Here is a 17,148-nt window from a genome sequence, read left to right as displayed (position 1 = left end):
AAAGGTCTCCTGTCCATTCTGAGCCCCTGTGTGCGCTCAGTGTTCTAGAACTGTCTGGTCATAATTGGCAGCATTCCCTCTTCAGGGGACACCTACAGAGTCCCTGTCTCTGTCACTCTGCTACCCCCAACTGTTCATTCTTACCCCCTCATCTCCGTTGTCCCCAAGTCAACCTTGTCCTGCTCCCACATTCCCCTTGGTCCTTCTGTCCAAGAGTCCATCTTGTCTGTCTCATGTGGGGCAATAATTTAGCAATGGACAGAGAAAGCATTTATTATATAAAATTCACTGTATCTAAAAGTTTGCTGTCATGCCTAAGTTTTAAAGTATTTTCATTGCATACTTGTGCAATCATAAACAAGTCATTATTATGAATAAAATATTCATTTTTAAAGTTAAAAAGTTTACAAATCTTTCATATATAATTGGATTGGTGATTTTTACACTCTAAACATATAAATGGGAAGAAATATTACCCAGTGAAGGTATAAAACATGTACATTTTTATACACCAATGTGAGGGCTGACTGTAACCGAACTCTGTTACCATGAATAACCAAGTATGGGCTTCTTTTGTCACAAAATAGCACAATTTGGAGTTAGTCAGCCCTGGTTTCATGATGCTACAAATGTCTCAGGTTCCTTCTCGTTTTCATGTTTATGGCCACTCAATGGTTGCTCCATTTCCAGCCTTCTATCCATTTTCCCCAGCAGGAAGAATAAGGGAAAGGTAACAAATAATAAGGGAATAATACATTATAAGAACACTAAACTTTTCACAGAAATTTTGCAGTTATGACTCTTATCTCGGTAGCAGAAACTGTATTGGATAGTCTCCATATCGCAAAGGAGTCTGGGAACTCTAGTTCTTCCACTGGATTTACTCTCACCTTAAACACAATCTAAGTTTCATTCAGAAAGAAGGAAGACCAGATTTGGGATAGGCAACTGATACAGAGCTCCTGTCCAGCCCACAGAATATAAATTTATGCAGCCCACAGTCTAGTGGACCACCAACAGGTAGCAGACAGACGCAAACTAGGCATTACATGCTTTGATGAGATTATAAGGCAGGGTGTGATGCAGACTCCTGAATGGCATAAGGTCCAGAATCCACTGCCTGAATTTAACACACACTGAGGTTACATACACTCGGCTGGAGAACACAGCTCTTCTTCACCTGTGAGGATTACACTTGCTAGTGACTAACTTGCCAAGCTAAGCAGCCAATCATACCTACTTCCAAGTTACTCCCTTAGCAGTGCTTTTGTCTTCATGGGGAGCTACTAAGGCGGGCCCTGTATCCCTCCTCCCGGGCCTCACTGCTTCCTGATCCGCAGGTCTGCAAAACCCAAATACATTAGCAGACAAATGCAGCCGTGTGTAACAGAGAACAGAGATTTTAAACAAATTATTCATTCTTCTTTCATGTAATAAGCACATGGTCTAGGAGGATGGCAGTTTTGCTCCATGAAATCATGCAGGGACCCAGACTTCTGTTACTCCATCAACCCTGTGGAGGGTGCCCATCTGCGTGGTACAAAGTCTTCCTGGCAGCAGGACAAAGGAATGCAGCAAAGAAGAGCTTGCCTTCTGTCCTTAAGAACCAACAAGGAAGTTATATATATGTATTTACTCTCTTTCTCTATTGCCTAGAACTTAGTCACAAGGCCACATAGGACACCAAAAGAGGCTAGAAAATGTATCACTTTTATCCTGAGCTCCTATGTCACTAGCTAAAAATTGGAGCTACTTCTCTGAAAAAAGAAAAGGAAAACATTGGGAGCATTGGGAAACAACCAACAATCTTTATTATACTCAGCTACAAACCAGAAGAGATCAGGGATTTCCAACATTAAGGTCCCATAATTATTATTTCAGTTACCTATTGTTACAAACTATGCCAAAATTTGATGGCTTAAAATGATTTACTGCTTTTCATGATTTTTTTGTGTTGTGGCTTAGGCAGGCTTATTCTTTGTTTTATTGCTGATCATTCCTCAGCATCCGACAGACATCTGAGACACATTTGAAACCCCTTAATTACTCATTCAAAACAGTGGCCATGCCATGTCAATTTGACCTCTGAGGTGACTCATTTCCTTGTTCTGGCCTTGTTCCTCGTTTCGAGGGTTGATGCAATGTTGCCTCCCAGCCTTGCTCCGGCAGTGCCCAACACACACGCTCACACTCGAACACTTATTCCCGCCTCCATTCTAGTCGTCCTAAAGGTGAACCTGACCACATTGTTCTCCTCCCTATACCTTCGCAAGCTCCTCTGACTGGCCCTCACACAATCAATCCTGCTTATTTTTACCTCTTCTTCCCCTTCCACAATCTCATGCTTATACCTCAGTGCAAATTTTAATCCACGAGAAACCCCATCCAGTATTTAGGCTCCCGGTCTTTGCTACCTTCATTCTCTCCTGATGTCCTTTCCTGTAAGTTCTACTTAGAATGTTTCCTTTCTGGTGTCAAAGCTTCTGGGATCCCCACCGGCCCACCTTTTCCCCTCTAAACTCTGGGGTTATCATTAGTCCTTTTACACTTTGGGCCTCTATCACACCTACCTTGATTGCCTGCTGTGTTTTATCCTTATGGGTGTCTCCTTCATTGAGCTATGATTTCCTCAAGAACAAAATATATGTTTAGTTCTTTTTTAAATGGGGAGAAGCTAAAACAGTGCTTGGCACTGTTAGCTGAAAGGATGAAAACATGACAAAAGAACTAATGCAGCTCATCTCATGCCCTCACCACCACGCATGTCATTCCTCCCCTCTTCCCACCCCCTCTCAGCCCCCTCCTCTGTGCTGGGTGGAGTCCAGGCCACTGCAAAGAGCCCTGCCCCCTCCAGCTTCTTGCTTCAGCCAGACTTGGTTGGATGATGACATCATCCCCCCACCAGGTACAATCACTCTCGTTTCTATCTCTGCATCCAGCCTTTCTTTTTCATCCTTTCTACGGCCTCCTGAATTCAAAATAGTGCTCTTTCTCTGCCCCTCTTCAGCATCTAACACTTATTCTTTTAGCATTTTATTATATTATGGTACATTTCACTGACTTTTAATTTTATGTTACCCCCCCCCCCCAAAAAAAAACATGGTCCTCTTGAAAGAAAATCTAATTTACTGAGGATCTCCAATGACTGGCACAGGTCCTGATGCTCAATAATTGTCTTTTGAGACTTGTCTAAACAGCCATTGAGTTTTTCTATTTCCGCTGTGAAATCCTGATACGTAGTTGATCATCCAGATGCACTTCGATGCTCCCTGTGATGACAAGCTGTTTCCTGGGGTCTATTTTTAGAAGACTTGGTGAAAAAATTACTTTTTTCAAACCTAAATCTTAATTTCTGTGACTTCTTCCAAGGGGTCCTATTTTTGGCNCCCCCCCCCCCAAAAAAAAAAAACCATGGTCCTCTTGAAAGAAAATCTAATTTACTGAGGATCTCCAATGACTGGCACAGGTCCTGACGCTCAATAATTGTCTTTTGAGACTTGTCTAAACAGCCATTGAGTTTTTCTATTTCCGCTGTGAAATCCTGACACGTAGTTGATCATCCAGATGCACTTCGATGCTCCCTGTGATGACAAGCTGTTTCCTGGGGTCTATTTTTAGAAGACTTAGTGAAAAAATTACTTTTTTCAAACCTAAATCTTAATTTCTGTGACTTCTTCCAAGGGGTCCTATTTTTGGCCTTTGAAATAAAAAGACGTAAATCCTATCTTTTCTTGCTCTCCCATATCCCCAAAGGTCTCAAAGGTCTGTGCTTTTCAACTGCATTGTTTATACAAATCATCTTGAAATTTTGTTAAAATGCAGATTCTGATTCAGAAGTTCTGAGGTTCTGCATTTCTAATCAGCTCTTAGGTGGTCAAACGTCACACCTGTAGGAGCAACATGCTGGTCTAAGACATTTTCACAGGACAGGGCTTCCAGTCTCCTCACCCACCTTCATCTTTCTTTTGGAAAAGGCTGGATTTCCAAGACTTCTTTCAAGCATGCTGGTACACGAGGCTTTGCCATTCTCCAGAGCGGAGAAAAAAGGTGGTTCATTGCAGGAGTACTGGGTTTCACAGCAGTGCACTGGGCTTTAGTCCAAACTCTGCCCTCACCAACTATGCTACATTGGGTTAATTCAGAGAAATTAAACTTTCAGTTTGTTTTCTTTCCACATCCTGGGACTGCGTCTAACAGTTGGGACGATCAGAGGACTGTGTGACGGTATAGGGAAGAACATGAGATTTGTGGCCATGTACCAAAAATTGGGGAGCCATTACCTAACTTCTAATACTGCAGTTTAAGGTTTCCTGATTCTTCTGCCATTTGCATCAGAAAGTAGCAAACTTGACTATAAAACCCGTAAAGTCTTTAACAATAATTTCTACCCAGTAACATCTACTAGGTAAAAAGCACTGGACTAGATATTTTATACCTGTGTTTTCGGGATTTTTCACACACCAAAATAAATCTTTTTTCTTCCTCCTGTAAGAGTCCAGGCTGGCCGGGTCTCCCCTTTTCCCTTCCTGCTCCATGAATCCCCACTGAGGGACATGGCCTTCTCAAAGAAAGTGAGACTTTTCGAGGATCACAAAGTATGAAAAGCTGCCTGCCCTCGCCACATATTCCAAAATTCAGTGGTCAAATCACAGCAGAGATAGGGGTCCATAAATCTGCTACAAACATGTTGATATGACCTCCAGTTTCCTAATTAGCCGAACTGAGTTAGTCATTTCCAAACCTCACTCGTAAAAGCCTAAGGCTTCAATGGAGATGCCGTGGACTGTGGGCCTGGATTGAAGGGGGGCGTTCTCTCACACACATGTAGGAGCACACGCTAGCAGCCTGGCTTGTATTTGTGTAACATACTGAATTCCAGATAAATTTATCTGAATATATGATTGTTCCAGTTGCTCCAAAAATGCTTGGAAGTTTCCAGGGCCACTTATGGCTCATTCTGTGAAAAAAACCTGCTTGTTTGCGGTGACTCAGTGAACATTAAAACCTATGAGGAGATCGGGAGATAGAGGTTATCATTTTCCTTTCTCAAACCCAGGCTGACCCTGGGAATCCTTTCAGTGAACTGGCTCCTGGCAATTTGGAGAGGCAGGATGTTTCGGGTAACTTATTTCTGTTAATAAGTAGAGTTCTGCTGAATGCCATGTATGACTCATCTACCCCAAACACCCAGAGACAGCATCTGTAGGCATTCAATTAGTATATCTGAGATTTGTGTTCCAAAGTGTATTCTATACCAAGACTTCAAATGTTGTTATTTGCACATTTTTTTAAATAGCAAAAACTGTGGTATATGAAACTTAGAAACGATTTTTGCTTCTTGATTTTTGGCTGTGCAAAATTTCAATTTTAACAACACAACTATTTTGGCCCAAGAAATTCAGCTGTAAATCTAACATAGCTTAATTTTCAAAAATTGGGGTGATTTTATATTTCGTGGTTTAGAAAATTGAGTTCTTCAACATCACTCCCAAATCTTCCAGCTTCATCAGCTGAGTTTTTATAGGTTTCACAGTGAGAAGAGCAAATCTGTGTCTGATCTCTGACTCTGAGAACACGTAATGTTTATGTGTTGGGGGGTATGTCTTCACCATACAGAAAACTCCAGGGTAGAACTGTTCATTAACAGAATGTTGAAGAATTAATTCCACTACTCCTGCACAAGGAGACACAGACACAAAAACAACACAAGACTGCAACTGCATTCTCTAAATTCTGAAAGGGTTTACGATCATCGTACGTTTGTTAGTGAATACACACATTCCATGAAAGGAGCTGACACTAACATGTACCAAGCTCTGACTTAGTGCCTGGGACTCAGCAACGACAGGCAGGGGACATACTCCCGACACAGATCCCCATTTAGTGGGGAAACAAGTGAAAGTATTTGTCTTGAATAAAAGCAACTTAAATTCCCCCCAAATGAGATAAGGTGCCCCCAGTTCATGTCACCACCTTTGGCTACTTTTTGTTAGTCTTAGACCTTATTTGGACACAACCAGTTTTAACACTTGTTTTCCTTCCTTTCCAGGATCCAATCCAGGGGTCCACATTGTACTTAGGTTTCTGTCTCCCAAGTCTCCTCTGATCCATGAGTTTGTTAGTATTTTCTTTTTGTTCATGGCCTTGGCCGTCTGGAGAAGTACCGGCTTAGTATCTGCCCTGCAGAACGTCTCACCCACCTGTGTGTGTCTGAAGTTTTTCTTATGATTGGACTGGAGTTATGAGTTTGGGGAAAGAACAACAGAAGTGATATGCTCTTCTGGCTCATCATATTATGGATTGCAAGATAACCACACGATAAAGCGAATGTTAACTTTTCACCATTTGGTTGTGAGAGCGTCTGCCAGACTGCTCTCGGCAAAGTTACACCAGTTTTCCACACTGTTTTTTGAAGTTAGTCACTAAGTCTGGCCCATTCTCAAATGGGGAATGGTGACACTTTACCCCCTAAAGGGAATAGTCATGAAGTTTCAATTATTATTTGGAATTCTTCTCTAAGGAATATTAGTCTTCTTTCCTATTGTACATTTGTTTATATAAATGAAATTTGTCATTTGTATCAGTGTAGATTCATGGATATTTTATAGTTTAGGTTATAATCCATTTACCCACTACATCGCTCAAATCATTCCAGCTTTGGCTGTTGGGAGCTAGTTTGTTTTTATTATTTCTAAAGTATCAGTTATAAGGGGTTTCATCTAGGCCAATTCCATCTAACCCAACATTCTCAAACAGTATGCTCCACACAAATCTCTAACACATCCTAAGAGTTCTTTCCTACTTAATCATACTACAAGTTATTCACATGAATCTTTTTTTTAAGAGGAAAGTTTTTAAAAATACTTAATTTTTTATTTTTTAATATATTTTATTGATTATTATACCATTACAATTGTTCTATTCCCCCCCTTCATTCCCCTCCACCCGCACACTCCCTCCCCCACCATTCTCCCCCCCTTAGTTTATAACCACATGTCTCAAGTTCTTTATTCTATATTTCCCCCACTATTCTTGCCCTCCTTCTATCTATTTTCTACCTACTGTCTATGCTATTTTCTGTGCCTTCTCCCCCCTTCTCCTCCTCCCACTCCCCTGTTGCTAACCCTCCATGTGGTCTTCATTTCTATGGTTCCACTCCTGATCTAGCTGTCCTCTTGGTTTGCTTTTGTTTTAGGTGTGGTTGTTAATAACTGTGTGTTTGCTGTCCTTTCACTGTTCATATTTTTCATCTTCTTTTTCTTATATAAGTCCCTTTAGCATTTCATATAATAAGGGCTTGGTGATGATGAACTCCTTGAACTTGACCTTATCTGAGAAGCACTTTATCTGTCCTTCCATTCTAAATGAAAGTTTTGCTGGATAAAGCAATCTTGGCTGTAGGTCTTTGGATTTCATGACTTGGAATACTTCTTTCCAGCCCCTTCTTGCCTGTAAGGTCTCTTTTGAGAAATCCGCTGACAGCCTGATGGGAACTCCTTTGTAGGTGACTGTCCCCTTATCTCTTGATGCTTCTAGGATTCTCTCCTTCATTTTAGTCTTGGCTAATGTAATGGTGATGTGCCTTGGTGTGTTCCTTCTTGGGTCCAACTTCTTTGGGACTCTTTGAGCTTCCTGGATTTCCTGGAAGTCTATTTCCTTTGCCAGACTGGGGAAGTTCTCCTTTATTATTTGTTCAAATAAGTTTTCCACTCATGGCTGTTTCTTTCCCCCTTCTGGTACCCCTATAATCTGGATGTTGGAACGTTTAAAGATGTCTTGGAAGTTCCTAAGCCTCTCCTCATTTTTTTGAATTCTCATTTCTTCATTCCTTTCTGGTTGGATGTTTCGTTCTTCCTTCTGGTCCATTCCATTGATTTGAGTCCCAGTTTCCTTTCCATCACTATTGGATTTCTGGACATCTCCCTTCATTTCAATTAGTTTAGCCTTCATATGTTCCTCTAATTTGTGACTATAATCAACCAGTTCTGTTAGCATCCTGATAAACAGTGTCTTGAATTGTGCTTCTGAGAGGCTGGCAATTTCTCGGTCACTGAGAGTTATCGGCTCTGGGAATTTGAGTTCTTCTTGCGCCATCTTTCAGGCTGTTCGTGCCTGTTCCGTAGCAGGATCGGAGTCCTAAGGTGTTCACTAGCGCAGGGCAACTAAGTCACTCGGTTGTGACGCTGTATGTGGGGGCGGGGTCAAAGAGGGACTATGGCTTCCCATCTGCTGCCTGCCGCTATGGCCCTCACCAGTGCCGCAGCTGCTGCCGTCACCAGGCCCACGCGTTTCGTTCCACTGTGTGCGAGTGTGCCACCGCCGTCGGCTCTCACCCCCTGGGGCCTGCGTGGTCCGTCTCACTGTGCGCGAATGTGTGACCGTGGTCAGTCTGCCCTGCACCCCAACTGGTTCCGGGCTGCCTGTCCTGCCCGACCCTGCTCGCTGCTGGCTCCGCCCCTCTTACTGTCCCCGTTGAACGGTTAGACGTAGTCGGACTTCCGTATAATTCAATTTTCTGTCCTTTGGCTGTGTCTTTGTTTCTCCAAACCTTTGTTGTATTCAAACTTGGTTGTGGGAGAAGGCAGAGTGTTTCCACCTATGCCTCCATCTTGGCGGAAGTTGAAATACTCGCCTGTGGTGAAAACAACCTCGGTGCCGTTTGCTTCTCCTGGGGGTGGCCTAGTCACATGAATCTTATTTCAACAGGTTTTGTGCTGTAGTATTTTTTTACTTTACATAAATTTTTATTTTCAAAACCAGTTGACATACAATATTATATTATAGATCTATAACCACATGATGAGACATTATATAACTAAGTGATTGCCCCAATATTTCCAGTACCCATTTGACCAGTTTTTATATTGACTATACTTCCTATTCTATACTTCACATCCTATGACTATTCTGTGAATACCAATTTGTACTTCTCCTTTTTTCTTTTCCTACATTTTCCCACCACCACTTTGCCCTACCCACTCCCACCTCCCACCCTCACTCCTAGCCCACTTCGGCTTTGTCTATGGCTCCTTTATACTTGTTCATTTATGAACAATTTCCCTTCTTTCCCACATTATTCCCCTCCCCTACCTCTCTGGTTACTGTCAGTTTGTTCTTCATTTCAATGCCTCCTTCAATTTTCATTACTTTGAATATTTCTGGCCAATTCTATCTGGCCTGCAAAATTTATGTTGAAAAATAAGCTGACAGTCTTATGGGAGCTCCTATGTAGATAACTGCTTTTCTCATGCTGATTTTAAGATTCTGTCTTCAACCTTTAGCATTTGAATTATGATGTGCCTTGATGTGGGCCTCTTTGGGGTCCTCTTGCTTGGAATTCTGCACTTTCTGGACTTACATGTCTATGTCCTTCACCAGGTTAAGTAAGTTTTTCATAATTGCTTTTTTCACATAGGTTTTTAATTCCTCTCGTCTCCCTCTTGCGTATCCCCGATGCAAATATTGGTAGGTGTGAGGTTGTCCCAGAGGCTTCTTACCAACTTTTAGATTCTTTTTATTTTTGCTGTTCTTATTGGGTGTTTTCTGCGGTCTTCTGTTTTTGTTTTCTATCTCTTCATTTAAGTTCTCAGTTTATCTACTCTTCCCCTAAGTTGACTGTGTTTTGAACTCTACATCTAGGTGACTGCTTGTCTTAATTTTGTTTAGCTCTTCCTGAAGTTTTGTACTGTTCTTTCATCTGGGAAATGTTTCTTTGTCTTCTCACTTTGGCTGTTTCCCTGTGCTTGTTTCTGTGCATTAGGTAGAGCTGCTCTGTCTCTCAGATTTGGTAGAATGGCCTTTTAAGTAGGTTTCCTATAGGGTCCAGTGGCACAGCCTCCGGTCACCTGAGCTGGGCACTGCAGATGCTCATGTGGGCTGTGTATACCTTCGTGTTGTAGTGGAGACTTGTTCACTATTGGTACCTCAGTGGGAGGGCCTTACTCCCAGGGCAATTGGCTGCAAGGACAGGCTGCGTCCACTGTGGAGGATCAGCAGCGCAGGAGTGGACCACATGGAGTAGGACTTACTGGTGCCTGATGAGTTCACCCCTTGGGTGTGTTGCTTATGGAGGATGTTGGGTGGTGCTTCAACGTGGTTTGAACCTGTCCACCAGGTGTGTTGGCTCTGGGGCATCCTGGGATGGGCAAGCCAGGTCAGCTGCCACCTGTGCCCTGCCTGGAGTCATCCAGCATGAGCTACAAAGTAATCTGCAGATGGCTGCTACTCCAGGGAAGGCCACACTATAAACCAAGGCCTGCTGCTGCTAATGTAGGGCCTGGGGCCACCTAGCAAGATACGTGCCAACTGAGGAGAGATGCTTCTTGTTTCAGAGATTTAGATAGCCATTTGTATGAAAAAGTCACTGGGAATAACTTGGGTGGGCCCACAAGTTGGGTGGGGCAGGGCCTCAGGGAATCACCAGGGGGAGAGCTAACAGTGGTAGCCAGGATGATGGAGACTCAGATATGGTGCCCACCTGCTGGCTCTGTGTGGGGAGGGCTCAGAAAAGGAACAATGGCCTCTGCCAGCATTTCTGCCTGGGAGAAAGCTACCTCTCCAGCTCTCGCCTTGAATGCAGACAACTCAGTTTCTTCCCACATGTCCCCGGTGCCTGTTGAGCTGCTGCTCCAGCACTGTAACTGAGGGCAAGTAAATCCATATGCAGGCCCTCTAAGAGGATCACCTGGGACTGCAGAAGGCCTCTGCCTCACTCAGTCATAATTCCTGTGGGTTTTTACAGCCAGAAGCTATGGGGACTTCTCTTTCCAACACTGGAACCCTGGCTGCAGGGCCTGGTATGGGGTTGGGACCCTGGCCTCACCAGGGTGCACCTCTGTATCTGAGAGCCCTCCTCCCAATTTTTGGCTGACACAGTGAGGTGGGACCGGCCAGATCTCACACTCTGTGAATGCCGCCAGTCTCCATGTGGCTTCTTTTTATATCCTTTGTTGTAGAATTTCTCTTCAGCTAGATTTAAGATGGTTCTGAGTGACAGTTTTTCTGTAGTTCAGCCGTGATCTTGGCATAGTTGTGGGGGATTCAAATACCGCATTTACCTATGCTGCCACCCTGAGGAGACTGCATCCTGGTGTCATGATTTTATTACTTCTCTTCTGATGACAAAAATGACAATCTATTCCAGAAACTCAGGCTGTATCCCCAGTGGCCCTGTTACTAACCTGTCAGGCCTGGTTTCTGCTGGGTGACTTCCTGCACTCTAACAATCAATTTAGCAACACAAATCACATACCCGATTCTTGTTTATTTACATATAAAAAAGCAAAATTTGGCTAGAAGTCAAAGAGTGACCAAGAACATCATGAAGTTAACAAAAATGTAAAGGGGTATTTGCATGTTGCTACTTCTTCCCTAGCACACTTTTCAACTTCTGCAAACACAGTTTCAGGTTAGCCTCTACCCCTATTACATGAGATACCTTGTTTATGGCCTGGTGACCTCTTTCTCCTGTAGAAAACTGCATTGTTAATAGGTACCACCGTTAACATTTTCCTGATCTTTCATAATGCCAATTTCTCAAGAAATGGTTCAATTGTTCAGAAAACCCTATCAATTCCAGTATAATTTTGCACTCAGCCACACCCAAAATGACCAGGCACAGTACCTGGAACTTTGGTTTTTCTCCTTATCAGCCCAAGACAGCTGTTCTCTGACACAGTAGGTCTTCAAGCACAAAGATTAAATTTAAATGTGTTTACATTGTTTATTTTTAAAGTAATTTAAAATACAGTGTAAATATACATCAAAGGTATTGTGGCAATTTAGATTACGAATAACATGAGGTTATTTACATGTTTGTGTATGTATGTGTGTGTTTGTATACACACACACAAAGTGCAGATAAATACAGAAACACTACAAAATAAACAAAAAATTCAATATGATAATTTACTGACAATCATTTTCATCATATTTAATACTTTACTTGTCATGTTAATGGCTGCAAAGAAATTCCTAGTACTGAAATATGGTATCTAAATATTAAACTTTTACATAAACTATAGTACCTCAAATTTTAACAGTACATAAATAGAATTCTGAATTTAAAACACAGTCGTCTTCCCTGACAAACTCCCCATTTATTTGTACAGGTTTCAGCTCAGAGTTCACGAAGACTCTTGAAATCACAGCTCTCAACACGTGGCGCCGTCTCCGACTTTAAGCATGAATCGCGTGTAGGCAGTGGGCTTTGTAAAAAAAAGATATGACTGTGGATACAAAGGCAGATACAAAATCTGTAACATCGCTGCCACATTCAGAACAATGCACGTTTTCATCTAAGAGACCGAGCAGATTTAAGGCAAACCCGGGCTGGGTCAAGACCATGGGAAATACTGCTGAGAAGAGGCAGACAACAGAAAAAGGGAGATGGTTTCTCATCAGGGTGGTCCCGGCACCTGCGGCCCCTCCCACCTCCAATACTTAACTCTAGCTCCTCACGTAGCCTGTGCACGAGCATCGGGCGTGATGGAGGATTATCTACACTGTAACAATTGCAAAGGGCCCCTGCCGTTTGGGACTCCTCAGGACACTCGCAGACTCCATCTCTCCCAGTAGCACCAAGAAGTATTCAACTCTGAGCTTGGCAACTCTCTGAGTGCCAGGGGGAGAAGTGGTGATCTGCCTATGGGACCCCCTGCCTCATACAACTGCTTCTGAACACTGGTCTAGAATGGGCAGGTCAGTTTTCTGCCAATGGCTTGTTCTGAGGGCTGTCAACGTTCTCATTTCAGATTCCTTATTTAAAACAGTGGATGCAGCTGCCTAAAAAACGGAAAAGTCCTATTTCCTGATCTGATCCTCTAAAAGTCCATGCCATTCATAAGCCTGAGTTTGTACAAGGTCCACTACCAAGCAGAACCTGCACCACCGAAGCAGGAAGACATTACTGACAACGGATGGATCCAATGACCGTGTTCAGGAGAGTGAGGCTAGTTGACCTAAGCCTGACTAAGTCTAAACCAAACACCTGATTTAACTCTGTGGCTCAACAGGAAACAGCCAGCCTGTGTACTATTCAGAACAGTTAACCTCATTTGTAAAATGTGTTTGATTTTTGGAAAGTAACCAAAAAAAGGTAGGGGACAAAATTAGACAGCAATGTCTACCCTAAGTGAAAAACATTAGTCAAGAGCAAAATACCTTCTGAGCAATTGTCAAGTTTCTGTTTTATTTTCCTTTGCCAGGATATATGTTTTTGGCGGATCCCATCCAGTGCTTTTAGCACAGAGTAACAGCTGCAAATTATAAATATACTGTAAACCGAAGAACAAAATTTGTTCCTGAATTGCGCTGCCTCTAGCTTCAGTCAGTGAAGTAGAACCAAACTGGGGTCCTAAATGCCAGTGAAAGCCCCCTGAATACACAATTTAGGGGGTTCCCCACAAACTGACGTTGTTGAAAGAATGGCTCTACAGGAACCCTCAGCGGCAGCATCCATGTGGGTGGTGTCCTTTGTCACACGAGACACAGACCTGAAGAACGAGGCTGGGAGTAGGGTTAACAGGGCGTCAGCTTCATGGGATTAAGGTGCCAGGTTCATTTCCCTTACAACAGCAGAGTATGCCACAATGGGTACATTTAGAAAGTATGCCACAATAGGTACATTTAGAAAGTATGCCACAATAGGTGAAACCAACTATCTAGAATAAGAATAAAAGTCATTATGTATCTCTGTTTTTCCTGTTTGGGAACCTGGATTGTTCAGGATTATAAGGTGCCTTTTTTTTTTTTGTTTCTCCACCACCCCTGAAAGAGCCAGCAATCAAGCCATTGTTGAGAAACCTGATTACGCTCATTCATATTTGAAAGCAGAGTGCCGATGCAATTAGCAAAAGCAGTCACATCGAACGAGGAGAAAGCACCTCCTCATATTTCATGGGCTTGACAGGAATACAAACCCTGTTTTACTGTTCAGACCCATATATTCACATAGCACAACAGAAAAAGCCTTCAGTTGACAGACTAATTTCGTTAAACTCGCTAGTTATGGCACAACAAGAGTCACCTGTTAAATACATAAGTGTTTTGTTCTTGGGGATGCTTTCACACAAGATGATGACTCATCAATCTCATCTTCATACCGATTATACTGCCAGCAATGATTGGGTGTCCATATTGTATGTTTGCACGGTGTGAATGTAGCAATTCTAACACAACTTCATGTCTCTGGAAAGCTACGGTTCCATTATTGAAATGCTGTTACAATTTTGAATGTGACCTTCCAATAACTGGCATTACTTTCTTGTGTAATTAATAGTGATTCAGAGCACATACCTTGATTGTCCCAAAGCTCATAAGTACTTTGTCCCCAGGAAATTTATTTCTTGAGAAAAGCAGCTTTAGTCTATCTCCAATACATGACCATGACTTGCTTATATGTATAATTGGTATGAAGAACAAACAAAGCGCCATTCTCACAAATCTTACAGATTAAAACTTCAAACAAAAACACAGTTTGAAGAAGCACTTTTGTAGCTTGTTTAAAAAAAAGAAGGACTACAGCAAGTATGGCTACAAGATATGCCTCACCAGGAGAAAGAGAGCTTCCCACCCATGTGGCATACAGCAAAAGCTTGAATTTCTGACTGAGCATCAGGAGAATGAGCTCACAGACAACTCAGAGGCAGGAACACTGTGGTCTGTGTTAAAATAAAATGAAAGGTGAGATTTCCTTATGCAGGACCAAGTAAAGCAGAATTCTGAATCTCCTTTTGGAGTCAAGTCGGTCTTCGACAGAAAATCAATGTGCTTTAAGAGGTTCTAATCCGGTAGGATGCCAGACCAAGGCAGGGTGCTTAAACGGAGCGTTGTGTAGACTAAGGAACTGGTACACTGGAAAGGCGGCCTTCTGTTCCAGCAGAAGGTAGTCAAGGGTGTCAGCAAGGCTCGTATCACTAGTAAGGGCCACCAAGGGTCCAGACATAAACAAGCTCTAGTGACACCCCATTGTCATGCACAAAAAAGAACAGCAGGAGGCAAAGAGGAAAAAGTATATCAGATTTTTTCATTATATTACTAATCTTTATAACATTAAATATTTTTCGTTCCAATGCACTGATATTTGTTTCTGGTTGTGACTTCACCTATTGTTATTCTCTTTATTTTTAAATTCTACACTATTATTACATCTTGAATTTTAAAAGCGTAAATGCTCCAAGGCATAGTTGTGTACACCTGTTGTGAGAGTGTATCATCTATTAACTCTAAAAACATTAATTTAAAGTAGAAGAGATTGAAGTGACAAATTATAATATCACTTAGAAAGAGTTTGGTACAGTCAATACCTGAGTCTGCACAGCCGAGAACTCGGAAGCAACATGGGAAACAGAGCCCAGTGGGCCGGCGCTGAGGCTGTGGAAGGGGCAGGCCGCCAGCCTTTTGGAATCTCAACGAGAAAGGCTCTGTGCCCCATGCAAATAGTTATAGAAATAACATATTAGAATTATGGAAATAATAGAAATAGAGCTTGGTGTGTGCCCAGATGTGGATGATATATATTAATGAGCAGTAAATTTCTATACTCTACAAATTCAGTGAAATTCCTAGTAAAGGCTGTAAATTGAACTGCATTTAACAAAATCATGTACATACTGTATTCCTGCTAAAAATGATAAAACCATTTTAAAAGTTTGTGGTTTAAATAATTTAAGAATCCTGTGCCTTTATGTTTAAATTCTGTTTAAGCATAGACTTTAGAAGGCATAGCTTCTCTCCCAGTGTCTTAAAACTCCCTCACCATTTGTAAAGAATTTCTCATTAGCCAAAATTAGGTGTTAACAAAATTCTTTGACACTTTAGTGTTACAAGTAGAATTTAAGTTGTATGCCTTGATATTACACTTTTACATTGTTTTCCTCTATGGTGATTATACTTTTGTGATGCCATTATAATGAAACTAGCAGAGGATATGTGCATATGACTCATCAGTATTTATATGTTAACGTCGTAAAATTTCATAAACCCCCTAAGATATAAGGTTACTTTTACACATTCTCTGAACCAGGGGCCAGCAAACCCAGACCCATGAGTCACACTCGACCTGCTGCTGCCTGCTTTTGTATGATCCATCCGCTGAAACGGCTTTTACATTTCTAAATGGATTTTAAAAAGTCAAAGAAGACTATTTCGAGTCTCGTGCTAATGATGAGATCTTCAGATTTCAGGGTCCCTGTGGAACGCGGCACTGGCACGAAGACACGCCCATCCGTTTGTTTCCGTCTATGGCTGCTCCCTGTACGATGGCAGAGATAAGGATGGGATGGAGCCCACGGGGCTTGCAAAGGGCGAAGTGTTTCCGAGGAAGCCTTCACAGGAAGTTTGCTGCTCCCTGCTCACGGCCAATGGCAGGCGTCTGGAATTCTGGGCGAAGTGTTTAAAGTGGACTCAGTGTATGACTTAATTTGGCTTCATTTACAGACATCGTACATCATACATCATATACATCATTGCCTTTGACTATTATCATCTACTTGGTAAACAAAAATAGTTACATTAAAAAAAAACTTATTTCCTTGAAATGTTTAGGACCAGCAAAATAATCATATATAAGAACAGTATACTTTTAAGAAAAAATAATAAATGAACAATTTAAATACATTTTTAAGTAATGATTTCAAGATTCCTCAGAGAATGCCGGACAGTTAAGGACAGACTCCAAAATCCTGATATCAGATTTCTAGTTTTCAAATTTCTGGGCAATTGTATTTCTACAGTATTTGAGATTCTCAATTGTTATGAAAGAGACGTGTAGAGAGTTACTTATCAAAAAGAAAGATACTTTAAAATAAGAAACCGGCCAAAAAATACAAAGAATGGCAAACAATTTAAACTTCTCTTCTCATTTTCCATTAATAGGGAGCTACGCAGTCTGCTGGAGTGGGACTTGATGGAAATGGTCTGTTTTCATTTAGTGGGCTGATCCCCATATCTGTGTCAGATAAAATCACAGCACTTCTTATTTGTTACCATGGATACCATGAAGATACTGCCATCCGCTAAATAATATTAGAGGAAGACAACATAATTTTCTGGGACTAGTCCTGTTTTGCCTTCGTAAGTTGCCTTCAACCATCCTGGTTCCACTGATGGGTACACTGGCAAAAAAAATAAAAAGTTAATGTCACTCAC

The 17,148-nt window shown here is 41.9% G+C and overlaps 1 protein-coding gene across 1 annotated transcript in view; it reads right to left on the bottom strand.

Annotated features, from left to right (window-relative positions):
- Positions 1–15,905: 15,905 nt before the first annotated feature.
- ARHGAP42 (Rho GTPase activating protein 42) overlaps positions 15,906–17,148 on the bottom strand; it is a 251,945-nt gene continuing 250,702 nt past the window's right edge. The window contains exon 24 of the mRNA XM_037029702.1: positions 15,906–17,114. Coding sequence (XP_036885597.1) covers positions 17,026–17,114 — 89 coding nt within the window. The 3' untranslated portion in view covers positions 15,906–17,025. The remainder of the gene's footprint in view (positions 17,115–17,148) is intronic.

Source organism: Sturnira hondurensis, unplaced genomic scaffold (assembly GCF_014824575.4).
Source record: "Sturnira hondurensis isolate 20B ecotype Veracruz unplaced genomic scaffold, ASM1482457v3 Scaffold0020489, whole genome shotgun sequence".
In the NCBI taxonomy this organism is placed as follows: Eukaryota; Metazoa; Chordata; class Mammalia; order Chiroptera; family Phyllostomidae; genus Sturnira; species Sturnira hondurensis.
Note: the sequence above shows the minus strand (reverse complement) of the source record. Positions and strands in the feature narration are given on the sequence as shown.